Source organism: Osmerus mordax, chromosome 2 (assembly GCF_038355195.1).
Source record: "Osmerus mordax isolate fOsmMor3 chromosome 2, fOsmMor3.pri, whole genome shotgun sequence".
Classification (NCBI taxonomy): Eukaryota; Metazoa; Chordata; class Actinopteri; order Osmeriformes; family Osmeridae; genus Osmerus; species Osmerus mordax.
The window spans coordinates 14677350-14703791 of NC_090051.1; the positions used below are offsets into that span (position 1 = coordinate 14677350).

Consider the following 26442-nt stretch of genomic DNA (forward strand, 5'->3'; position numbering starts at 1 on the left):
GACAATGAGGGCATGAGGTCCACTGGTAGCTGTGAAGCACCTGGCTCTAACCAACTGAGTCAGCAGAACCAGCTGTCACACTAATTCTGGTTCTGACTGTTAATCGCTTCTACCGTCTTCAACAGACCTTTCTGGGTCATGCTGTTCACACTGACGAAACGGATAATTTCCCGTCTGCAAGGGGTCAAAGCATTCAGCAATGTGCAGTTCACATGAAAGACCTTCTATTTAAGGATACTTCCTGGTCTGAATCCCCTTTCCTCGATCAAATCCCAGATCATGACCTACAGAATCCCACATACATTCAGTTGCCACAAAGACACATGCACTCACTGACTGTACTTACACAATAATCAAAACTGACAATATCAAAAGAAAATCAAATACAAATTTTATAGAATAATTAAATAAAAACATACACCCAGCTTAATCCTTGGATACTAGTGCAGACATGCATGCTCACTAACATCTTTACTTAGCATGTCGTGTTAGAAGCGGGAAGTGTTGAGAGGATGGTCTCTATGTCGAGGGGACCTTACCTGGTACATCATAATAGGCTCTATGCTGTATCCCAGCATCTCTGCAAACTCTTTGGCAATTACTGACTTGCCACATCCCTGCAAGACACAAAATCACATGACACATCCTGGTACTGTGTTCTGTGTGGATGTCTATGGAGCTTAGTGATGTGTGTGTGTGCGCACCTTAGCCCCTATTAGGCACATGTCTTTGACCAGGTGTGACTGCATCATCTCCGCCAGCAGCTGGGCGTGGCTTGAGGTGCTGATGAATGCAGGGTTGCTGTTGGGGGGGCGGGGTGCCCTGGTGCCTGCTGGGACCTGTAGTCGCAAAATTATATATTATAGATTGAGAAAGATGGATAAAAAGTGTTTTTCCAAACACTTAAGCTACACTTGCAGATGTCTCCAGCTTTAGTAAGACTAGGAACCGGCTTTGACGCCCGTTCCAACATTTGTCATACCTCAGAATTGTACAGTTAAAGCACAGAACAGCTTTCTACTCCATATTAGGCCCTTCCCACTCTCACAGATATTGGGACCACACTCAGGCCAAACACACCAAACAATACATTCAAAAAGCTGGCCATTGTGACATCATTTCCATGGCTCAACCACTAACTGGGCTGACAAACTGTTTCTCTTTGAACTCTGTATATCTCCAAGATATCCCAACGGTGAGCTATTTGACAGCAGAGAGGACAGCCTGTGTGCAAATCTTTCCAAAGACAACACAGGCCAACACTGGTCAGGGGAAAATAAACATTGCTAGGCTGCTGAAACGTCGTGTGTGTGAGTGTATGTGGTCTAACACGTGTAGAGTAGTTTAAATGATGGTATGGAGGGCCATTTCCCCAAAACATGGCTTCACCATATGGGGAGATATTCTAGGTGTCAAACAGGAAGCCACGCTGAAGCCCTTTGGTGACCGAGCGTCGTGCTAAAGGACCTCGTGAGACCCTGTAGGTCTCTGGTGGCGGGCAGCCTTGCCTGGAAGGGGACGTCTTGGTGGGCGATGCGCAGGGTGACCTCCGCCTGGCCCCCCGCCTCGCTCGCCGGCGCCACCTTGAGGATGGAGCTGGGGGCCGGCTGGGACCGCGAGTCCAGCAGCTCAAACCTCTAGGACAGAGACAGAGGGAACCTGGTCAACAGTGTGTGTGTGTGTGTGTGTGTGTGCGTCTGTGTGTGTGTATCCTTACACCGAGGGCGCCCTCCACGGCGGTGCGTCCCTCCTTGCCCAGCATGCTGCTGTAGGGATACAGCCTGTGGACCAGCTGCTGGGAGGACAGCATGGGGAACGCATCCTGGAGGGGAGACAAGCACAGGGCTCCTTTACATTTACATTTAGTCATTTAGCAGACGCTCTTATCCAGAGCGACTTACAGTAAGTACAGGGACATTCCCCCGAGGCAAGTAGGGTGAAGTGCCTTGCCCAAGGACACAACGTCAGTTGGCATGACCGGGAATCGAACTGGCAACCTTCGGATTACAAGCCCGATTCCCTCACCGCTCAGCCACCTGACTCCCTCCCTTTACTTCCTGGCTGACCGCAAGGGGACAGCTCGACCGCCTCGCCTCTGACACGGCCGGCGAGAGGGAAACCCTCTCGTGAAATATGCACGCGTCGTCCCGCAGGCCTTTTGACGGAGAGCCGGTGACCTCACCAGTATTTTCAGGGCGGCTGGCAGGTTGTCGACGGGGAAGTCAGGCAGGCCCAGGGTGGCGGACTCCTGGGAGCAGAGCGTGGTGGCCAGGGAGAGGAGCTGGGACACCCGCTCCGCTGGTATGTTTGGTCCCACAGAGTACAACAACTCCAGCTGGTCCTGAGAGAGAGAGAGAGAGAGAGAGAGAGAGAGAGAGAGAGAGATAGTTGGAGAGAGAGATAGAGAGTATGTCAGAGAGAGTTGGAGAGAGAGATAGAGAGAGATAGAGTATGTGTGAGAGAGAGAGAGAACATCGGAGAGAAGCTGATCGTCTGTGATCGTTGCTCTGACCTTGAAGGGTTGGTAGTAGATGTCTCTGGCCTGGAAGCGGGAGCGGAGGGGCGGGTCTAAGGGGTTGCCCTTGTACCTGGGGACAGGAAGTCCCAGGGCGATGACCCGGAAGTCCTCACTGACGCGGACAATCTTCCAGGCGTCAAGCTCCTCTTTAGTGTGGTCCTGGGAGTCACAGGTCAGAGATGGGACTTATTCAGACACTGAATCATACTTGTCATCTGAATCAGATCTTGAGGGATTCTTTCAAGAAACTACACAGTTATTCATTCCCTACAGAGCCCATTTCCAGAGAAAATCTTTAAAACATGTGGACTTCCTTCCAAGGACGGTTGGAAGGGGTTTGATCGCGGAGCGTTCCCGCTCGCCTCGGCCCACCTGAAGCAGTTTGTCGTAGCGCTCGGCTGACATGAGGAACCGTCCGTCCTCCAGCTGCATCTCTCGGTTCTCCAGCAGGTTGTTGAGAACCGGGAGGACGTTCCTCTCTGCCTTCTCCAGGCCCTCCAGAACCAGGATCCGGCCCTCGGTCGCCGCCCGCACCGCACACTGGGGACCGACAGATCAATCGTTCCATCACTCGACCGGATCAATCAGCCGAGCGATCGACACCATGTTTCATGTCTGCTAAATGGAACACCTTTGGTCAAACCGTTGAAATCAACTGTATGGCTATTTCAGTTCCAGTTTTTGTTCTTCTCACTATCAAGCCGAGTCCACTCTCAACAACAAGTACTTATTAATGATCTTTACCTTGGACCACACTAAAATGAGTCAACAGCGACACGTTTTACTGGAAGCACTTAGGCTTTGGAAAACAGAAAGCAATCTGTGCATCAGCTCATCGTCTCATGCTCCATTTAACAATACAGGGCCGCCATAAAGCTTTCCTGAGGATGTCCTCTCAACGCTGTACTTTTTTATATAATCGTCACCATGGCCCGACAGAGACACCCACACACATCAAAACACTTTTTTTCTATTTTAAAACAAGCTATTTTCTCCCTTCAGCCAACCAGTGTGGTTAGCGATGCCAACGTAGACACCCAAGCATGCGCGCGCGCGTGTGTGTGTGTGTGCAAACCTGTGTGGGTGTGTACGAGCATGTGTGCGCCGAAATCAAACGGGCGCTGACGTCAAAGGCAGGAAACTAGCCGTCTGAGGCGACCACAGAGCGGGTCGCCGTGTAATTAGGTTTGTATGTAAATACACGGCAGGTCGTGTGGGAAAGCACGACCATAAAACTCAAGTCAGTACCAGATGCACTATGTTTAACTCCCGATCCGTTTTCGGCCACGCCACTATAATCAGATCATTGTGAGAAATGTGAGTGACGCAGGGCGGCAAAGCGGGGAGGGGGGAAACCACGACCCGGCCGGTGTAACGCAGCCTGAGCAGCGGTGTCACTTCCTCTACAGTCCTCGACGACAACACAGCCATCCCTCTAGGCCCCGTGCATCCCGCGGAACGGGAGCTTTGAGCCGAGGCGGCAGGCATGATGTCGGACGTGCTCGCCGCGCAAAGTTTCAAGTTCATCGCGAAGTTCGCGTTTTTTCGAAAACACACGAAACTGCATGCGATGGGGGAGGTCGGGCCGGGTGACCTGCCTACAAGGTTGTTCTACACAAGAACGGATTCTTTGTCCATTTACGTCACAAACTGGAATGTGGTATCCAAGCTGGGGGGGCGGGGGGGGGGGGGGGGGGATAAGCGAGAACGGATTCAGACGGAGGCTATTTGCAGTTTGGTCGCTATCCTTCTCGCTTTGAGGTTATCTTATATAACGTGCATGCTAACTGGGGAGATGTGGTTGGAGACAGTTTAGAAGAGTTGCAATTATTTCCATCCTGAGCCTATATCCACCGTCGGTGTTCACTGAGGAGGAGAGAGGGGGAGCAGAGGGACTGACACACAAAGCCTTAATATAGGACTCAGAACGAGACCAAGACCCACAGGAACACTGCGCTGTTCTAGTTAACACCTCGCCACACACAAACGCACCTCCCCGATCCTGAAGACACGGGCCCGCCATCCTGTTCGTCTCCCACAAACACAATCAACACCAACCACCTCCCCGGGTTCCGTCCCGCCAAGTGACACCTCGCACTCGCGCACACACACACGGTCGTTGCCAACCCCCGTGTTTTTTAACAGAAGAAAACAACTGACGATAAGAATTACTTCACACTAATTAGCTCAATCTGTGATAGTGCAGCCATTCAAGAACGGTTTCCATGGAAACAACGGACACCTGTTTATAAAAAATAAAAAAAAGAGAGAGGGGGGGGGTGTTAAAAAGGGAATAGGTGTTTATGTGTTTGTGAGTGTGTGTGTGGGAGGGTAGGGGGGGATTAGACACTATTAACAAAACGAAATCTACCCCTGCTTCCCTTTTGAACATTCATTCCTCTATCAGGCACAGGCTGAATTATAACGCGTGTCCTCTGATAGCATTCGTTTTGTCTAAACCCTCCTAATAAGAATCACACAGGTGCGCTGGATAACTGCAATGACTGCTCTGACCATTAACTCTCACAGAACCAGACAGACCCTTCTTATTGTCTTCAGTGACCCCGGACTGAATTCTCAGCGACTAACAGGCTGGGTTTGACTGGGTGGGGGGTTTATATAGACCCTGGAACAGCCAGGAGATCTGACACTTTCCCTGGAGCAATCAATCCACTAATGAATGCCTGGTCTCCATGGGAACCTCCCTGACTCATCACCATAGATCAGCTCACCAGCATCTGTCTGGGATGGAACACCTCTCAATGGGATGGAATAGAACAAGGCCCCAGCCTCTTAACAGCTGGTTGCCATGGCATCCGAAAGCCCTGAATGTAGGGCTGATGCGCTATAAACTGATGTGCATAACATCTGAATTACATTGAATAATAGGCCTAATTAGTGAGAAAGGTCAAAAAGTGCGGTCTATAACTTCTCAGACACCCCTCTGATTGGATCTGTCTATCTCTCCTTTAGAGTATTTTGTTGTTCCCGGGGAATTTGTTCACAGCTAAAGTCTGGTTCACAGCAAAGTACTCATAGACACATTGAAATCCAAGTGTTAGTAGTATCAGCTTGGACGCTGGGTGATGATGGTGGGTTGTGTTTGGGGGATGATGTGCGTTTAAACATGTCTACTTTATGTACATCTATGGTACTCTAGTCAATTTGTCGTCCATCTCACAGACCAACTCATACAACTCTGAATTCTCAGTGATTATTCTTTGAACTGATCCCATAGAGGACATGCCTCTTCGACAAAAAGACAAGTGACAAAACAAACACGATCCTGGTCGCCAACGGCAGAGTCCCGGAGTCCTGAAAAGGCCAAAACCCGTTCACTTCAGGTCTGACGTGCTGCGGTGTGTGACCCTGGGGATGACGTACCTGGTCTATGTAGAAGGCCGTCCCTGAGCGGATCTCTCTCCTCTGCTTCAGGTCGGTCTCTGTGGTGTCTCTGGATAAGGCCACGTACTCCACCTCGCGCCTGGTGAGCTCCTGAAGAGCACACGCACAACAGGTTAGAACAGGTTAGAACAGGTTCTAACATCGGCCCTGGCGCAGGATTTGTGCATAGTTTTACATTGAATGCCATCAGTTTTTCAACGAAACCTATGAATAGATCGAAGTGACACTTCCTTCACACAAAAAAACGAATTTGATTAATCGTTTATGTATTTATAAATAAATAAAAAAGTTATTTAACACCTACTGCCCTTGTGTAAAAAAACAAACAAACAAGTGATTGGCCCCTTAAGTTAATAACTGATCACACCCTAATAGCAGCAATGACTGCATCCAAACTCTGTCTGTAGTTATGAGTTATTCACTCTACTGTGGAGGTTTTGGCCCACTGTTTTTGGTAACACCCTTGTAGAATTGCTTCAGATCAGTGACATTCTGCTTTTGAGCATAAACTACACGTTTCAGGTCCTGCCACAGCATTTCAATGGGGTTTAAGCCTGGACTTTGAAAAGATAATTCCAAAACATTTATTTTCTCGTAATTCAACCATTCTCAGGTAGAGGTGCTTATACTGTATGTTTCAGACATTGTTTTGCTACTTGATCTAACTGTAATTCAGCTTCAGTTCACAGACAAGTGGCTCTCTGTCAGAATTCTCTGATACAGAGCAGAATTCAAAGTTCCTTCAGTGATGGAAAGGCATCCAAGTCCAAATGCAACAAAACCTCACCAAACCGTCACACTACCACAACCACGTGCTTCACTGTTGGTATGAGATTCTTCTTAAGAAATGAAATGTTTGAAATGTTTGCTTTTCTCCAAATAACTGGGCCCATGTCTACCAATTGTTTTTTTGTTTTTTTTAAGAAGAAGTGAGAAGTCTAGGAGCTAACCAAACAAGAACAAGCTTGACTTTGACCTCATCCTTCTTCTGTTATGTGTTTGTTTAGTAACAGTAGCTCTTGATGACATGACATTACGTAATTGGGCTTCACAAACCGAACTAGGTCTTTTAATCCCTCAGCCTCTACCACACACACCATATTGGTCATTGGCTAAACCAACTGGATAATGGCCTCGGGTTGGCGAACATCACACTTTCTCCTCTCTGCTAGCAGCTTGTGATCCTTGGCTGAGAGACATCTTTGGACATTGCAGCTGGGTGCTTGCTTTAAATGTAGTACAGTATAGTGCTAGTAACTGGTCAAAAGCTTCCTATGTTAACTGTTGACATCCGTGCCAAGATCCACGATCCAATCTGACCACATACAATCAAAAGCGTGCACAAACTCCGAAATTTGGACAGGGGGCAAAAAAAATGCCTCACACGAGGTGAAAGGTCATAGCGTCAACATGAATCAAGATGAAAGTCTGACCAGCTTTGTGTGTGTGTGTGTGTGTTCTTACAAGGTATTGCATGGCGATGGTGCGCCTGAGGGGTCCTGGGGGGCCGATGAGGAACACATCCTGACCCAGCAGGTCTTTCTGCATGATCCATCGCAGGTGCTGGGCCACCGTCTGGGTGAGGGAGTCTGAAACTGGACACACGTAAGTGTAGATGTTAGGGGTGTAACGATACACTCAGCTCACGATGCGAATACTGGGTGTACAATACAATACGTATCACAATATTTTGAACAACATTTTAAATTGAACTGAAATTCACTGAACAGATTTATTTCCAAAACATTAAACATTTTCAATCATTTTCTTTGCTGTACATACAATTTAGTTCACTCCGTTCAAGCGATTTCTGTGAATGCAATGAATGCACGCATGACGCAGGTGCAGAGTAGGTTGCGTGCTGGTAGCTCAACCAATAGGATCAAACCGACGTCGTATTGTAAAAATATTGCCGTAACTCTACGATACATATTGTACACATTTTGTATTGCCATATATTGTTCCAAGATATATTGTTCCACCCCTAGTAGATGTAAACACATACTGTACATGAACAAACCAACACTGCAACGTAGTTTCAAATCCTTCGAAAACCTACTGTGTTTCACAGGAACGAGTTCAGGGTTGCGGGGTGTTTTCAGCTTGTAGGTGATCTCTCCAATCTTCACTGTGTCACCTAGAAGACAGTGGAAATACAATCAGACTAGGATGCACAAGAAGACCGGTGGAGTGCACCTCTTTGCAGACGTTCCAAGTTCATTGACATTTGTAACAGGTACATTGGAACTATTTGGTCATACTCCCCAGACAATCCCTAGCGGTCTATCTTAACCTATTTAGATCATACACAATTTAGGGAAATTGTGTATGATCTTTACAAATTGTAGTAATAGATGGTTGAAATAGTTTAGTTTGTGTTTGGTACGTTAGCTAACTAATATAGGCATGGTATGGGGAGGAGTTATCCCATTCTAAAGGCAACCACCCACGTATCCCTGTATACAGGGACCCACATTTTGTTAGGGTTTATTTTGACAGCTAGCTTTAGTAGCTTTGCAGTAGGATTAGCCGGTTAGTTTGTCTTATGCAAGCTAACCTTTAATTGGCCAAGTAAAAATAAGAATACTACACTCGGGTAACTTTAATACAGTCGCCAGAAAATGGTTCAGTTACCTGAGGACGTATTGAGGAGTTTGACCTCATGAGTTCTCCACGTCCACCCTGCCTTACCCAGGACAGGTCCCATGATATTCCGCATTCTCCTCGCAGCCACAGCCGCCGCTGTGCCTTTGCATAATATTTGCGAATGCATTTCGACAGACTGGTATGGTCAGTTTCAAAACACAGACAGACTCTTTTCTATAATTTAGATTTCATCATTCTGGTTTCATAACACTCTCGCCTCCAACGTTACGGCGGAAGATAATCAAAGTCGGACAATGTTGTCCGTACCGAATATTCCGTGGTAGGCTACTGCTATAGACTTTAACTACACTTGGTTCCACTGTACTCGTTCGCTTTAGAGGTGCGGAAACCTTGAGGGAAAAATCTTATTTTGTTTTATTTGAAACAATGAATGGGTACATGAGATGAGTAAAGTTTAACATTTAAACAGATAGGGCCTACATTGTGTAAACTATGGCTGCTCTTTTACATTATTATTATTATTATTGTTATTATTATTATTATCATATAGGCTATTGGCATTGTTTCAACCATTAGTGATGTTCTCGAATTGTGGTGAATTATCCCCTGGTCATGAAAATGACATGGGAACTTAATTAGGTTTTACAACATCTGGAGCATCAGATGTAAGGGAATGTAATGGAATAAAGAACTGCATGACGTAATGAACATTGCTCGGTCGCTTGTTCACAGTTATCCCAGCCGTACCACGGTACCTTTATGCTGGTTTGACATTTATCACGTGGAGAAGAGGCTCAGCCCTTGAAAGAGTGGGGAGGGAAAGCGGCGTAGGACTGGAGGAGGAAGTAGTAAGTGAAACAACATTGAATGAATATTTGGTTCGGGACTTCAGATTGTATCCAGGATCCTATAACAGTCTCGGCAGTCTTAACATTCCTCCAGCGTCCCTCGTTTATCAGAAACGGAAAAGATTGGGAATATGGAAGATATCTACCCTTACACTCGCAGCCCTGCTTGGGAAGAACTGGTTAGTAGCCTATACTGTATACAATGTTAAATAAGTGCATGTTAAGGAATAAGACCGGACAGTTCACGTCCGTTACACTACCACATACGGTATGCATAAGACAGTAGTCAAAACCAGGCTATAAACAATATGAAATAGTATGGGAGTTGATTTTAATCTTAATTAAGATCACATACACAATTCTGAACAAAAGAATTGGAGTCTTTCCCACTCATGTCGCCTATAGGGGTGGGGCGGTGATCTATTCGTGTGTTTTAGGTTACCCAACGTTAGGTATTTTTGCAGATTTAATCTTAACCTACGAAAAAAAAAAAAATACAGCCTACTTTTATTTTAGTCTCAATCAGAAGTGCCTATTAGCCAAATTTACCACATAGCCTATTGATTGCGTTAAATTCGTCCATTAATTACCTTAGTTACATCTATGAAATAGAAGACCATCTCAGTTTCATGTTTTTGTCTTTTTTTTACAGTTGTTATAGTATTATTATAATAGCCTAATATGGTTGGCAAAGTAAGCACTTGGCTATTGGTTATATGTCAGTGTATCCAATCCCGGACATCTGATTGTTCTGGAGTCGATACTAATGAACAACGCGAAAGTAATCTACACGCGCGTGCCTTCTAGTTTGATGGCAAGCTTGCGATCAAACTTGATTCAGTCTTGATTATCACTTAATAGTTATAGGCTGACACAGTTATTATGCAGCTATATATGTCGCAAAATGTCCACTTTGATGGAGACATAAGTCTACGACTGTTTTTTTATTGTTAATCTTCTAATAGCCTAGAATCCTCTCATCACTGCTTGACTGCTTCTGTCATGCAACCGCTAGGGTCTGCCACGGCGATGTCCACCGGCTGAAGGGTGACTGTAGACAGCCTAGGCGGTCTCTAGCCTCAGTCTGGTCTATTGTAGGCTGGAACCTTAAACACATTCTGAACTAGCCTTAACGTAGTAGCCTCACCCCCAGTGCCAAGACATGCTAGATCCCCATGCGTACAGCAGCCCACGTATGTTCTCGGTTAGGCTTTACAACGGTCTTTATTGCGGTGATCATTGTGGGTTTGAGACGGTGAAAGATGACGGCGAGGAAAGCCACTTTCCAGCCGCTGTCCAGCTCTCGCATCCCGGAAAGGAAGGGAGCGGCTGACCGGGTTAATGCTAACCTGGAGTGGTCATATTCTTCCACACCACAGGAGCCGGAGAAAGGGCCGACGTCCGCGGCTGGGATCCATGCTCACGTCGTGGGGGCTGTCGGGGGCTCTGGAGCGGTGGATGAGTCGTCAGACAGCGAGGGAGAACAAGAAGGCCCCCAGAAACTCATCCGGAAAGTGTCGACCTCCGGGCAGATCAGAAGCAAGGTAAAACACATCTTTCTGAAGCGTGAGTTCAGCTGAACCGGCGCGTCATTAATATACTATTAGGCGATGGCTATTGATTTGCGTAATCTGTTCAGTGACAAGGTTATATATATTATTATATTTCGATTCGCCAAAACCGTACGGCTGGCACCCACCGGTAAACATGATAATGATAGTCATTTTACTGTCAATTGTTGTCGAAAATTGCGGGTTTGTAAAATATAGTTGTAGATATTTCACTAGTTGTTTTGAGTTACACTACTAAAGAACAAAAGATAGTTTTAATTCTATAGTTTGCTCAACAGGTTGTTGCATGTGGAAATAAGTTCAGTTTCTGAAACATAATTAAGCTAAATTGTTAAAGCATTCCAATAGTATGATATTTGAATGCGATATGATATATTTGTAATGGGTTGTTGAATTTAGGACAGAGCCTAGAAACTGGTGCGACAGATTATTCCCTAAAGTAAGAGAATGTTATTTTCTTCACCTAGCTGACTGACATCTTAGCTTTCTTGGCCCACTTAGGCTCGCCTGGCACAGCACGTGAGGCTATCCCCTCACAACTGAAAAGACACACTTCATTATTGACTGGTCCACTACACCCAGTCTAAATAATGAAGCAGGGAGGGTTATATTTAGAGTCTTGGGGCCTGGCCTTGTCAGGACATGGAGTTAGTTCACCTCATATGTCTTTGTCATGTTAATTACCCAGCACAGGCGTGGGGTAAGGATTAAGATAGTCAACCCTTGTTCAGATAGGTGATATTACCAGTTCACAGTCCTTTTACAACACACAGTCCTTACCTCACAGAAAGAATATCTAAACAACAAGTCTGGATATGTGAAGTTGGACTTGACTACTCCTGAGTAGGCATGCAAGGGCTTGTTGGTAAATCTGTTCTTTGCAAAGTTTGCTCAGTAAACCCAGTGGTAGGAGAGACTGCTTTACAGGCAGGACTACAGTGCAATAGATATGCAGAAGGAACATTTGTCTCGCAAGTTTACAGATGGATAGGTAGATACGCTCTCGAGACGTGGACATAGATCCCGCTGTCTGGAGGTTGACCTACCTGGGTTTTGTCTCTTCAAAAGCACTGTATCTTTTCCACCCAGTCTACTGAGTCAGTGCGTGAGCTAGCTAGATGTGTCTGTCATAATGGGTTTGCGGGTGTGTAACATGAGCAATAGGATGGGAAGAGACATAAGGGTGACAATGATGAATGGGAGATCATGTATTGTCTTGTATAGCCTCTACCTGTCTGCCTGCCTGTCTGTCTGTCTGTCTGTCTGTGTGTGTGTTTGTGCAGAGGAGCACTAATGGAGCATGGAGACTCTGAGTGTTGTTCCACCTGGTTGTTTGCTCACCCCGGGCCTTGGGGTGTGTGTGCATATGTTTGTGTGTGTGTGTTTGTTCACCAAGGGCAGGTTCATGACTATGTCCCTCCTCTCCACCCGCCATCTCTCCAGTAGCCAGAGAGACACATCTCTCCCCTATGATTTGCTGGTTCCATGGTAACGGGTGTCTGAGGGGACCTGATTGGTTGGAGACACGTTGTACTAGCCCCTGCTGCTGCTGCTGCATGTTCAATAGCCCCTAATGATCTAATTAAGAGAATTGAGAAGCTTCTTTCATTGTGATTTATGACTAAAACAATGTTGTTGTATCTAGGACACTATGGCATTGGGCCCCACTTAGTCAGACAGGCCAATGCAACTGTTTTTCTTGTGATTAAGATGTGAAACTAAATATATATTTGGGTGTTGTGTATATCAGTATGCTACCAGTCCGTGAACTGCTCTGATGGAAAGACTGCCTCCTAGGGTTCTCTACTGGCTCCATGGCAACCAGCCTATCTGTCTAACAGCCATAGTCAGATGTATCCTGACAACACATGCGTGCATGCACACACACACACACACACACACACACACACACACACACACACACACACAAACACACACACACTGGAGTAGGAAAAATATTAGACCTGAAACTGATTCTTTGTGTGCTTGGGTGTGTGTGTGTGTGTGTAAAAGATGCGTGTGTGTACGAGAAAATAAAGAGAGAGAGAGAGAGAGACAGTGAGAATTAAAGAGTATCATTCAATGTTCACCTCCGGTACAGTTGGCCTCATAAACACTGAAGTATCAATACGAGTGAATAGTCCTGATTCGTCCAGTAATTGCAGTAAGATGAACAGTGATTGTGTGCAGTCCATCTCGGCTGTAATAATGATAAGGCTCATCTTTCTGAGCCTGATGGCCTGAGAGGTAGAGAGAGCTGTGGTGCCTGATTGTCCCAAGTCTCTTCCTCAGTAATGGGATTTAGCCAGGGGCTCAGGTAACCCGACACTCTATGACATTAGAAACACTGTCATTTATCTGGCTCTGTGTTTGTGTGTGTGTCTGTGTTGGTGTGTCAGTGGGCGTGTGGGCATGTGTGTGTAATTGTTCAGTGTGAGAGTATGTTTATAGTTCCAGGACTGAGGGAATCTGATATAGGGCCATTAGGTGAAACACTGTCTGCAGCTGTCCCTATTGAGCTGTGTAGACGGTCTCTGTCTCGAGTGAGTCTTGACATGCTCTGCATCTTGATGCCGAGGATAGGATTTGTACCTATTTGCACAGACAGAGTGGCCCTCTAAACAACCAGACAGAGAATAACTCTCTCCCCCCCCCCTTCTCTCTCTCTCTCTCTCTCTCTCTCTCTCTCTCTCTCTCTCTCTCTCTCTCTCTCTCTCTCTCCCCCCCCTCTCTCTCTCTCCTCTCTCCTTGCTTTCTGTATATTGTTCTATTGTTCAATGTCTCTATCTCTTCCTGTCACCGTCTCCCCTCTCTCTGTCTCTGACCAGAACAGCTTCTGCTAAACAAATCAAATGTAAGAAACTCCTCCAGGATCTCCCTAGGGCCGGGAGTCAAACTAGTCATGGATAAACTTAGTACGCCTATACTCCCTTAGTATCATGGCTGACAGAGGAGAAGAGAGGAAAGAAGGGCCGTGAAGAGAGATGAGAAACGGGGGGGGGGGAAGAGGAGGGCAAGAGATGGGGTTTGCTTGCTTGTGTGAACATTTGCGGACCCATATCTTTCTGTAATGATTAAGGGGCAATCAGGCAACAGGCTGAATGGCTGGAGCTTACAGTGGGAGGATAGAAACCGATCTGTTGTCTGTAGATACAGAGCTTTATTCACCTCCGTCACCCACTCGCTCTGCCATCATCCTGCCTGCCTGGAAACGAGAAGAAGTATTGAGGAGGCAGGACGAGCACATCATTTACGGCGATGGGCTTTCGAACATAATCGTCTCTCCACCCCTTTTCCATTCCACACTCCCTTCTTTTCTTTATTGTCTTCTGTCCTTTCCTCCCCTCTCTTCTCCTCCCTTTGCCTTTGCCTCTCCTTTCCTCCCCTCTCTTCCCCTCTCCTCTCCTCCTCTCTCCTCTCTTCCAGAGGATTTTCTTATGTGTGTTGTGTTGTGTGTAATTGTAACCCTGGACCCTGCCTCCCCCTCACAGCACGCCTTGCTGTCACCAACGACGACATGATTACATGCCAAACACTGACAAGGTGTAATTCCCCAACACGTTAAGGCCTCCGTGTTACGGCTTTAGGGGTGTGTGGCAGTGTGAGCATGTGTTTGTGACCGTGTGTGTGTGTGTGTGTGTGTGTTTATTCGTGGGTATGGTGGGTGTTTGACTTTGAAAACTTGACTAAAGTGTTGAGTTTAGAATTCAGTAAATTACATGCAATTATATGTGGATCTCTGTGGAATAGAAGAGCTTCACCTCGGATCTTCCACACAGACGTGGAAATGAACCAGGTCGTTGCTGAAAGCATGAGATGGTGAACCAAACTTCCAAACATTCGGTCCTGCATGTGAGACATATTTCCTGAATCTATCTGGGTTTTGACAGGACTAAAGCAGAACCATGTGTCACCACTGACCTCATGTGACGAGGCCCAATGGCTCCAGCACTAACTGTTCTTCCTGATTGGAGGAGGAGGGTTACAGAAGGATCGGTTACATTTGACATTTTATTCATGCAGCAGATGCTTTCATTCAAGCAATGTTCAAGTAGTGCATATAAAAGGGACAGCAGACTATCAGGTTAGGGCCAGGGTTATTGTTAGGTCTAGGTCTAGGGTTGGTGTTGGTGTCAGGTTTAAGATAGCCCTGGGCTTGCAGTAGGACTGAGACTGAGCCTGGTGACTGTTGGTGTTCGCTTCACTCCAGTTCTTCTGGAGCCTGCAGATGAACATTTACAATTTGAAATTGTATTCATTTTAGAAGAATCCTTTAGTGCAGGAAGAACGTGCAGCAAATCAAGGATCAGAAGTCCATCGCTCAACAGTATTGTTATTGGTCAGAGTCAAGGAAAGTCGCAAAGTAACCACATCTCAGCTACCTCCAGCTATATATTTGAGCAAAATTCAGTGCAACAATAACATCTCGATTACAGTAGCTAGCTATCAGCACTATAAGGAGGTCTGGCTGGCCGTCTGACTGACTGAGTGACTGACTGACAGGCTGGCTGGCTGGCGGGTTGGCTGGTTGGTGGGTTGGCTGACTGATTTCTCCTCAGGGAAAGGCTGCAGGCCTGTTCTCTACATTTTCTCTCTCAGGGAACTCCTGCTCTGCTCCCCCACACACAGCTGCTGGGCTCGTTGGAGTTGTGCTTTATCCATTGTGTGTAGGGGTGTGTATGTGTGTGTATGTGTGTGTTTGTGTGTGTGTGTGTGTGTGCTTGTGCGTGTGCTTGTTGTCCGTGTGCGTGTCCGAAGTGCATAGGGGTTAGTGTGGGGTGTTTTTTTAAGAGAGGAAGAAAGAGGGAAGGAGGGAGTGTGTCAGGGCCAAGGAGAGGTGTGTGTGTGTGTGTGTTCAGTACATTGTGGTAGGGTTACATAGTTCTGTATGGCATCATTTTGTTCCTCTCCCTCTCACAGTTTAGGCAGTGAGGAGCGAGTGCTAGCAGGCCTATTAATAGATCCCTTCTGGCCCACTTGGCAACAGGAAGGGGCAAGAGACATAGAGAGGGACTAAGGAGGCCAAGGAGGGACAAACTGGAAAATAGAACTTGAAACTAGAACAAAGTCACTTTTTTTCCCCTCTGTGACCCGGGAGAAACAATAAGTTCCACTAACTTCTGATTTTTAGTTGCTGGTCCCAAAGACTCTCATCTGCAGTCAGAGGGGGTTGTGGAGCAGGAATGACTCCTCAACCATCTCTCTTCTACAATGAATCCTTTACAATGAATCCTACAATCGACTCCTGGATAAGTCGTAGCTGATAACCTGAAGTGTATTTAACAGCTTCTCTGAATCATAATCTGAATCAGAAACCCATAGAACAGCAACTCTTGGCTTATTCACAGCTGCCTGGAGCAGATAGACATGCGGTGGTTGGAGTTCAAGGAACTGTGTGTGTGTGTGTGTGTGCAGTGTGTAAGGGAGACGGGAGAAGGGAAAGAAATATGATATGCCAGCCCTCTGTCGGCAGGGTGCGTTTCCAGGGTTGTAGTACAGCGCGTAGACAGAGTCAAATGTGGTTTCCATACCACGGCTTTGGCCCTCGGAGCCAATAACACGACTTGTGGAGGGAATCGTCTGAGATCTCATCGATGGACGTAATCTATGCTGCCCAGCGCCCTGCCAACTTGGGTGTGTTTGGGCGCGCGTCTGTTTGTGTGTGTGTGCGCGCGTCTGTGTGTCTACTATGCGAGTGCTAACGACGGCAGTTCTGTGTACCGTGGTGTGACTGATGAGCAGCCACTCCCTTCTCTTCCTCTCTCTCAGTCATGCGCCCCTCATGATGGTCACTCGAGCCTGTGTTCCCCACCGATCTGATTGGATTAACTGGCCGCGCTGCTGATTGGCCAGAGGGGCCCGACTGTGGAGGAAAACTCTGAGCGAGGTATCACTATCCTAGGTGATACTGGGCGACAGATGCATTACCTGCTCTGCCCTGCCCGATCCTATCCTGTTCTTACACAACCCAGCACCTAACCTTATCCTAAGCTACCCTACCCTCGCCTGCATGACCCTGCCCAGCACCTCACCTCACCCAACCCCTATCTTTCCCCTCGCCCGTCGTGCCTAGCTGAGACGATACGTTGATACGCTGCGCCTGTCCCGGGGTATTTCTCTCCTCCGGGGCTCCGTGTCTGTGGGTTGTCGTCAGAGGCCACAGCCTTGTATGGTCGTCCGTATAGCCAGGTTTCACCTTAATCCACCGGTGGAATTCAGGCCTTGCACACTGTTGTTGTGTACAGGGAAGGAATTTACATTTGGAGCATGTAAACAGTCCAGCAGCCTGGACCCTTGTCTGTGTGTGTGTGTGTCTGAGTGTGTGTTGTGTGTGTGTGTGTGAGAGAGAGCACACGTGTCTGCATGCTGGTGAGCACGATAATGAGTATGCTCAAGGAGAATGTTAACACTTATTCTGTCACACTAGTCAGAACTTCTGCCGGTGTCCGTCGGGGAGTGTGTGTGAGTACGGCAGAGAGGGGCCACGGCGTGTCAGCGTGTGACTGGGTGGAGTGTGATTGCGGTCGTGGATGGGCTGTGTGTATAAGTTGACACAGCTGGCCGGCAGGATGTCAGATCACAGCGTGCCTGCCTTTCTGTTTGAATTCTCCCCTCTGAGAGCAGATTTCCTCTGCTATAAATAGCTCTGTGTGTGTGTGTGTGGTGTGTGTGGAGCCCACCTTCCCCTGTGTGCCCCCAGAGTGCTGGTTCTCCACCCAGAGTTTCCGTGTGCGTGTGTGTTTCACTGTTGGTAGAGGGTGGAGCTGATCTAAGGTGACACAGTTGCTCTGGTGGAGGTGACAGGATAACCTTGTCACCCCCTGTGTGCTCTCTCTCTCTCTCTCTTCTCTCTCTTCTCTCTCTCTCTCTCTCTCTCTCTCTCTCTCTCTCTCTCTCTCTCTCTCTGTCTCTCTCTCTCTCTCTCTCTCTCTCTCTCTTTCTGTCTTCCCGTCGCTTTCTCTCCTCTTTTTTTTTCCTTTTTTCTTTTTCTTCTGATTGCAGAGTGGTTTCCTAATAAAAGTTATAATGAATGCCTTTTAGGGTAAAACATCACTTGCAACCTCTTTTTTCCACACTTTTGAGAATGTCAAACTTGTGGAGGTGTGAAGAGACGATAGATGTGTATATATCAGTAGGGGTTAAGCATGTCCCCACCACTGAGTTCAATCGCCGACAAGGTTATTAAGAGACATTCTCTCTCTCTCTCTCTCTCTCTCTCTCTCTCTCTCTCTCTCTCTCTCTCCTCTCTCCTCTCTCTCTCTCTCTCTCTCTCTCTCTCTCTCTCTCTCTCTCTCTCTCTCTCTCTCTCTCTCTCTCTCTCTTGTGTCTCTCTCTCTCTCTCTCTCTCTCTCTCTCTCTCTCTGTGTTTGCTCTCTCTCTCTCTCTCTCTCTCTCTCTCTCTCTCTCTCTCTCTCTCTCTCTCTCTCTCCCAGGCCTGGGGAGTGCGAGAGCAGAGGAGAGCATTGAGTGCTGGTGTGTGTAATGACTTTTCTTTCTTCTCTGATGTTTGGCCTATCCCTTGTCTCTCATGCGTAAAAATTGGGTCTGGAGACACACACACGCACTCTTTATCTTGACAGTTTCCTGTAGATAGACACGGAGGTGTGGTCAATGCCCAGAGGCTGGACACTGTTTGTCTTTTCGTGGATGTGGGTTTGTGTGTCTAAAGTAAAATGTTTATCCCCCCCCCTTTCTCTTTTCTCTCTCTAGACGAGTGTGAAAGAGGATTACTGCTGAAACAGACCAGTTCCTTCCAGAGGTGGAAAAAGCGCTACTCAAACTGAGAGGACGAACACTCTATTACGCCAAAGATGCCAAGGTATATCTGCACATCGCTGCTTAGACACACACACACACACCCACCCACACACACCCACACACACACACACTGGAGAACGGCCCCACAGACCTCAGACTGTGTGTGTATCTGAGACCCGCACCTGCAACCACAACCAGGTTAGCGTCAAGCCCAAAGGGGTCAGACTGTGCTCTGAGTCCGACTGAGGCTGGGCCCTAAGCCTGCACAGCCTCTTCCAGTTCCACAGCCTGTCAGGACTCTCTGACTCCAGCTCCCTCCATCCACTTCCTCTGACCTTCCAGCACCTCTGGAGCTTCTTGTTTATTTCTCCTTTGTTACCTTCCATTTTCCTATGACGTCACGTGGTTACAGGTAATGTTTTTACTCCTTACCCTCCCCTACCCTTCCCTTTCTTTTTTCCCTTCATTCCTTCCTTCCTTCCTTCCCTCCTTCCGACCTCACCTGACTCCCTGCGCTCTCCTCCACTCTAACCTGGTTTGCTCTCCCTACCGTGGGGCAAGACGGGCAGTGCCCTGGCACGCTGGCAGGAGCGGGCGCTGAGAGGGGTGTCCCGGAGCCGGGTGTGCTGGAGGGTGCTCTCGGTGTGCTGGGCAGGGCCCCGTCGGGCCCCCCCGCCTCTCGGCGCCAGCGGATCGGAGGAAGGTCTGGTGACAATGCGGGTCAGCACAGCCAGAAGCATAGCGTCACCTTCGCCACCCCCCACAGTGTCGCCCACACCCATAGACCTCCCTCTTCACCCCACTCCTCCCCATACACCCCCCTAGCCCCCACCCCTCCACTTAGGAAGGTAGCCAGACACGAGTCTAGGGATGGGCAACTTTGGACCGGACCCTATGGGTTGCGTCAGCCTTATTTTTCCGTCCCAGAATCGGCACGTGACGCAGCAGCTGGTTATCCCGGTGGCCCGGTGGCCACTGTGGCCTTATGTGTTGGTTGCCCATCCCTGGAGTGGACACCAGGACAGTAGTGAGAGGCTCCGAGGATCTGTTCAAATCAGAGAGATTCAACTTCCCCCACCCCCCCCCCCCTCCCCCTTCCCGTTACCAAATCCATGCTCTGGCATCGCTTCTTAGCCCTTCTTCACATCTGTCCATCCTCGTGGCCTTTCTCCGTCCTTTCCTCGCCTCCTCTCCTCGCCTCACTTCCTCGTCGTAGGAGCTTCTAGATAAAAGTAGCCGTTTGAAACTCTGTTCCGTGTAAGCCTAGATAGGCAGTCAGGGAAAAGGGAAGCACTGTAGATTCCTGAAATACAGGCCCAGGACTCAAGAGGGATAGACAACCACCCATCGCGGACACCGTGAAAACAGTGGAGAACACAGAGACATTGTGTGTGTGCGTGGCGTGTGTGTGTGTGTGTGCAAGAGAGAGCTCTGTGTCATTGCTGAGACCCCACAGGCAGGAACACACACTCACATACGCACACGCACGCACACTCATGCACACGTGATGCCCGCTACGGCACAACATCCAAGTGCGCTGGAAGTGGGTGCACTGTTTGTGTTGGCATGCCCACACCAACACACACGCACACATATTTTACCCCCCCCCCCCCCCCCCCCCCCACACACACACACAGACGCACACACACTCACACACAACACACACAAGCTGGCTGTTGTCCTCGACCTGCTCTTAAACCAGCCCTGAAGAGTGTGGCATAAACAGGGCATTCCCTCTGACAGCTGTAGCCCTCCATAGGGCCGCCCTGGCTCCCTTGCACACACACACACAAACACACACCTACACACATAGCTGGCCCACACACTCACGGATGGCATTCCTTTGACAGTGAGATGTATTTGGCTTCCGGCCCTTTAAGAGGGAGCTCAGCTGGCCTTTAGTGATGTCATCAGTCAGTGTGTTTAGATATCAGGTTGCCGTTGGCAGCTGTGGCTTCTGTGCTCTGTGTACCGGTGCTGGTGGAGGCCCCACCGGACGGGAGTCTGAATGCAGGTTGAAGGAACAGAATCGCCCGTTGTGAACCGTCAGTAGACGTCATGCTTCTTGGAATGTTTCGGCATCAGTGAGGGATAGCATTATTGGCAATGGGCACTGCCACGCCACACGAACCTGGTCATCATGCATGGGGCTGTTCATCTCACTGTTCCCCGACTTCAAATGAGCCCCATTCGCCGTCTATATCATACGTTTTGAAAAACGTGTATTATAGATAGTTGGGAATGAATGGAGTTCATTTAAAGGCCCGAGACAGAAGGGTTCAGGGTTATGGGTCAGGTTCGTTCCAAGTCTGGAACAGCTTGGATGTGGGATTGACCCTGACCCTGAACTGTCATGTAGAGCTCCTGTAAGACTACAGCAGCCAGCGTACATCTGTGCTTTGGTCTGGCTTTGCCACAGCAACCTGTCATACTGTAGTTGGACAAGATAAGATTGCTGGAAGAAGATTTAAGCCTCGTTGGACCCGTCTTTGCGTAGCAGAGTGCTAATTCCATTGTCCTCTCCCTCTCCTCTCCGCAGTCACTCATCTTTGATGAGGTGGACCTATCAGATGCCAGCGTTGCTGAGTCCAGTACAAAGAATGTCAACAACAGCTTCACGGTGAGCAGCTGACTAACTCAAGAATTATGTTCATACACACACACACACACACAGTAGTGGGCCTGGGGAAAGCAAACATCTACATGCCGTACAATGTACTGACGACATTTCATACTGCTCACATATCTGTGGTGGAACGGATGAATGTATGTGTTTGCGCGTGCGTGTGTGCGTGGCGTGCGCGCGCGCCATGCCTGTGTGTGTGCGCGTGTGAGGGTGGTGTCAACATGAGTCTTGTCAGCTGGGAGCCTAACAGACATGGAGCAGAGAGTGTAGGCCTGTCCTTCTATAAATGTCTACCCTCTCCCTCGGCGATGCTATAAAAAGACGGGAGGCGGAGGAAAGGGGGGGAAAGAGAGAGAGAGGGGAGCTATTTTTAGCAGCGCCTTGAGTGCTTCACTGAGCATGTTTAGGATGGCTGCTGGCATATTGTTTAGCAAGACTGGTGTGTGTGTTGTGTGTGGGGGGGGGGGGCGCACATGCTTGAAGGGGAAAAGCACACACACTTCTGTTCCTCAGAGCAGTGAACTGCACGGGCAGGGCACACCTTCCTATAGTGAAGAGAAAGAGAGCGTGGGGGTAGAGGTAGAGAAAGGGGGGCTCAGGGAGAGAACGGGAGCGATCGAGGAGAGAGCATATTGGTCTCTCTGAGGAACAATGGAAATCCTAAGAGTGATGTCATTCGCCTATGATTAGACTGTGCATACTCTGAGGAGATGGAGGGAGGGAGGGAGGGAGGGGAGAGGAGAGGAGAGGAAGCAGACCTGGCCAATTATTTACCATCGTGAGCCACAATTTCCGCTGCAATGACGGACCAGAAGTGTATTCTGGTCGATTTAGAGTGTGTCTGCTACATGCTAGCCCTGTATAACCCAAAACATTCCAGAAACCAACCACATCCATTCTATTGTATTTCTCATCACACATTTAATAGCTGCTACTTACTATTGACTCCACACAGAGAGAGGGCAAGGGTGAAATCAGGACTTTATGCTTAGGACATGTGGTTCTGGGGAAAACAGGGAGAGAGACTCTCACACACCGGCAGAGGGAGACCAGGCTTCAGCAGTCAGCGAGACCGCACTCCCCATATCTCCGGCAGGATCAGTGTGAGAGAGCGGGAAAGAGAGAGAGAGAGAGAGAGAGGGGGGGGGGGGGGAGAGTGGGGAGAGGGGGGGGAGAGAGGGGGGGGAGAGAGAGAGAGAGAGAGGGGGAGAGAGAGAGAGAGAGGGGGGGAGAGAGAGAGGGGGGGGGGAGAGAGAGAGAGAGGGGAAGGGAGGGAGAGGGAGAGGGGGGGGGAGAGAGAGAGAGAGAGAGAGAGGGGGAGAGAGAGAGGGAGAGAGAGAGAGGGAGGGGGGCGCGTAGAGAGGGGTGGGAAGGGGGGAGGGGGGGTAGAGCGAGAACACGAGTGTGAAAGAGAGAGAGGTTAGTGCACTGCAGAGGAGACAGATCCGCTAAAGCTTCAGCACTGCAAAGATAGAGGGGTAAAGACATTACCAGCCTGTCACGGATACTGCAGCTGTCTGTCTGTACTGTCTGTACTGTCTGTCTGGCTGTCTGGCTGCCCATCACATATACTGCTGCTCGCCTGCCTGCCTGTCATTTCATCTGTCTGTGTCTGTCCAGCCGTCGGTCTGTCTGTATGTCTGCTCGTCTGTCTGTTGGTCTGTCTGTCTCCCTGTCAACCAGTCTGTCTGTCTGTCTGTCTGTCTGTCTGTCTGTCTGTCTGTCTGTCTGTCTGTCAACCAGTCTGTTTGTCTGTCTGTCAACCCGTCTGCCTGTCTGTCTTTCTGTCTGTAAACCTGTCTTCCCTTCAGTCGGTCTGTCTGACTGTTTGCCGACCTGTTTACCCATCTTGACTGTCTGCCTACCTGTTTGCCTGTCTGCCTGTAGGCTGCCTCAATGTGTTGGTGGATAATGTGATGCTCTGATGGAGGTGCTGCGTGATAGAGGTAGGCTGACGGCAAGATTTAGTGTTGCTGGAAGGCGTGTATTATTGATGTCCTCCGTGCCTCGTGAAGTCAGCTGGCTTGGGCATGTGTATGTCTTGAGTTTTGTTTCGCTGAAGTCATTGACGTGGAAGTGTTTGTGTGTGCCTTTCTTGCAAGACTGTTTGTGTGGTTTGGTGGTATGTGTGTCCTGCCCATCTCTATGTGTGTGTATATCCGTGTATACATTGTTGTGTGTATCTGCATGCGTGTATATCTGTGTGCATGTGTATATCTGTGTGCGTGTGTGCTGTGTTGGTGTGTGTCTGTGTGTGTCGTCTGTAGCTGTAGCTGTAGCAGCGGTAGTGAGGCAGAGAGGGAAGCACCTTGAGGAACACGTGAGTGGAGGAGGGAGGGAGGGGAGGAGGGATGGATGGATGGAGGGCTTTGCAGGGACTGTGTCACAGGGATTCTCTCTCTCGCACTCTCTCGCTCTCTCTCGCTCTCGCTCTCTCTCCGCTCTCGCTCTCTCTCTCGCTCTCGCTCTCTCTCTCTCGCTGATACAGACTGAAACAGAGCACTGTTGTCACCCCCACATACAAGTGATTAGATGTATGTTTGTGTGTGTACATTTGTGGGTTGGTGTGTTTCCCATTGTATTTGTAGCATGTGTGTGTGTGTGTGTGTTTTGTGTGTTTGTGTGTGTGTGTGTTGTGTGTGTGTGTGTGTGTGTGTGTGTGTGTGTGTGTGTGTGTGTGTGTGTGAGCAGCTGCAACAGTTCCGCTCCACCCTCCTGTTCCATTGTGTTTCATATCCCTGTGGAAACAGGATCCTAAGCCTGACTGTCACTGAGTCCACCACTCTGTGTGTGTGTGTGTGTGTGTGTGTGTGTGTGTGTGTGTGTGTGTGTGTGTGTGTGTGTGCGCGTGCACGCGCGTGTGCATGCTTTTTTTGTGTTTGTGTGCATGCTTGTTTTGTGTGTGCAAACATTAACTTGTGTCCAAGCACCCAAATAATGACAGTGTTTTACAATCAGTGACTGTAACCTGTTCCAACTGAGATATTTTGCTATAAACAGTAGAATGCTAATAAATTTAATATTTTGTGATGTGTGTATGCGAGAGTGTGTGTGCATGTGTTTGTGTGTGTGTGTGTGTGTGTGAGCATATGATCCTGATAAGAGAACTAAGTTATTGGGTTACACTAGCCACTCTAATAGGAAATCGTTATGTACAATTATCAATAATGGATAAATGAATTGACCAAATGATTATGTGATTATCAGTCGCTGATAATTTCTGTAATTTAATCACTGCAGAATCTTTCCTGCAATGACACGCACACAAACAAGTACACACAAAGATGCACAAAACTCACAAAACATACACAGCCTTACACACTCAAACACACACACACACACACACACGTCATTATTCCTAATCTGACTTTTTGCCCCCCCAGAACTGCTGGAGGTCAGTCATCACTAGACCATGTTCACCGACAGGGATGCCAAAGGCTATTTTTAGAAACAACGATTCTAGTTTCCCTTGGCAACGAATCAGATCTCTTTTCCCTCCATATCCACATGCAGCTACCCTCTCACATGCAGGCTTGCACACACACATACACATACAGTCACATGCATATACACACTAATGCATATACACACACCACACACACACACAGGTGCAACGTGTAGCCCACCATCAGTTCACGGCTAGACAGACAGAATTATTTATGTTCCAGAGAACAGAAAATAGCTTTCCTTTTCTCTCTCTCTCTCTCTCTCTCTCTCTCTCTCTCTCTCTCTCTCTCTCTCTCTCTCTCTCTCTCTCTCTCTTCTCTTTCTTTTCTTTCTTTCTTTCTCTCCGTTGTAAATGTTTAAAGGCTTTTCCTGGTTCAAGTATCGAACAGCTAACACTCACACACATTAATTTTGTATGAACATGTCATATTGTACACATACATACAATAACAAACAGACACACAGTCATTTGGGAGTTGCCTTTTCCAGTTACGTAATGATGATGAATTATAACATGATTACTCAGAAATTAGAGGAGAGGAGAATAGAAGAGAGCAGAGGAGGTGATTATAGATGAAGGAGAGGACAGGAGAAGACAGGAGAGGATAGGAGAGGACAGGAAAGGAGGCAGTGACAGGCGGAAGAGAGGGTTGAGAGCTCTGTATGACTGTTTTTCTGTGTATTTGTCACAAAATCATCACTTACCTAAAATCGAATGGCAAGTTATTGCAACCAATCGGTTATTACACAATGGCTCAATGAAGAAAAACTACAACTATCAATCTACTCTAACATGGTTCAGATTCTTTTATTTATCTGTGCCATTTTGTTGATGCTATAATTATGGTGTATACCATGATAGAAAAATATAAATGTCACAAAACATTTATTACCAAAGATGAACAAAGCAGTAAAGTGTATACCTCAAGAGCAAGACCAATCTATCCTGAAACAATATTTATTTTATATATTTTTTATAAATATTTAGTTTTGGCAACAGTTTACATTAAGGTTGCATTAACTACATATAACTACAGAATCTGTAGTAGTATCATCTATTGTATCAACACTATATCGTTACTATTTATTATGCAAGTGAAAATTGGCTTTGAGTAGATTGAGCTTTCAAGAGGTAAGTGGATGTCAACATTGATTTTGTTTTAGTAACACAACCTTCAACTGCTCCTTGACAAAATCCACTGAATAAGGAAAGTATCTCCTTACATTGCTCATTATAAGGTTTACCTGTCATGCATGAATGCAGGACTTATTGCTGGCTAAAACAGTTGTGTATAGACGTGCTGCGCACAGCCAGAGGAGTAGTTATACGGTACAGTTATGCAGTGATTTGTACGAGTTGAATGCTATTCAAATGTTTAATATGTAGTTTGACATGTTTTTGCCTCATCTGAGGAACGTGCTTAGCTTAGCTGTGTGTTTGAAATGATGGGCATCAAGTGGGCCCAGTTACATTTCGACATCTTAGCAACTGAGAGAAAGAGAAACAGCAAAGCTCTCTGCAGATACATGACCAATGATATGATTTTATCTCCTAATGGTTCCTGTGCTGGATCATTCCCGATACCAGATACGCTACACTGACGAAATGATCCGTATCAAACAGAAGTGCTCCGACAGGATCACTTGTGGAGACAGCCGCTC

General features: G+C 47.7%; 3 protein-coding genes across 4 annotated transcripts in view; 2 read left to right on the plus strand and 1 right to left on the minus strand.

Annotated features, from left to right (window-relative positions):
• Positions 1-8782, minus strand: part of vwa8 (von Willebrand factor A domain containing 8) — a 47122-nt gene extending 38340 nt beyond the window's left edge. The window contains exons 1-11 of the mRNA XM_067259991.1: positions 8558-8782; positions 7983-8060; positions 7388-7518; positions 5903-6013; positions 2891-3058; positions 2513-2677; positions 2183-2341; positions 1718-1822; positions 1509-1637; positions 705-839; positions 540-617 (exon numbers count right to left, since the gene is read on the minus strand). Coding sequence (XP_067116092.1) covers positions 540-617; positions 705-839; positions 1509-1637; positions 1718-1822; positions 2183-2341; positions 2513-2677; positions 2891-3058; positions 5903-6013; positions 7388-7518; positions 7983-8060; positions 8558-8696 — 1398 coding nt within the window. The 5' untranslated portion in view covers positions 8697-8782. The remainder of the gene's footprint in view (positions 1-539; positions 618-704; positions 840-1508; positions 1638-1717; positions 1823-2182; positions 2342-2512; positions 2678-2890; positions 3059-5902; positions 6014-7387; positions 7519-7982; positions 8061-8557) is intronic.
• A 657-nt stretch (positions 8783-9439) lies between these two features.
• LOC136960718 (diacylglycerol kinase eta-like) lies at positions 9440-21370 on the plus strand. 2 transcript variants are annotated; one of them, XM_067255078.1, is made up of 4 exons: positions 9440-9557; positions 10758-10922; positions 18660-18768; positions 21247-21370. In XM_067255078.1, the coding sequence occupies exons 1-3, from the start codon at positions 9510-9512 to the stop codon at positions 18684-18686; spliced, it is 240 nt and encodes a 79-aa protein (XP_067111179.1). In that variant the 5' UTR covers positions 9440-9509; the 3' UTR covers positions 18687-18768; positions 21247-21370. The 2 variants fall into 2 exon arrangements, with proteins under 2 accessions (XP_067111179.1, XP_067111180.1); XM_067255079.1 differs by lacking the exon at positions 9440-9557 and having other exon boundaries at positions 10635-10922.
• LOC136967091 (diacylglycerol kinase eta-like) overlaps positions 20995-26442 on the plus strand; it is a 26680-nt gene continuing 21232 nt past the window's right edge. Inside the window, exons 1-2 of the mRNA XM_067261097.1 lie at positions 20995-21003; positions 21247-21327. Coding sequence (XP_067117198.1) covers positions 20995-21003; positions 21247-21327 — 90 coding nt within the window. The remainder of the gene's footprint in view (positions 21004-21246; positions 21328-26442) is intronic.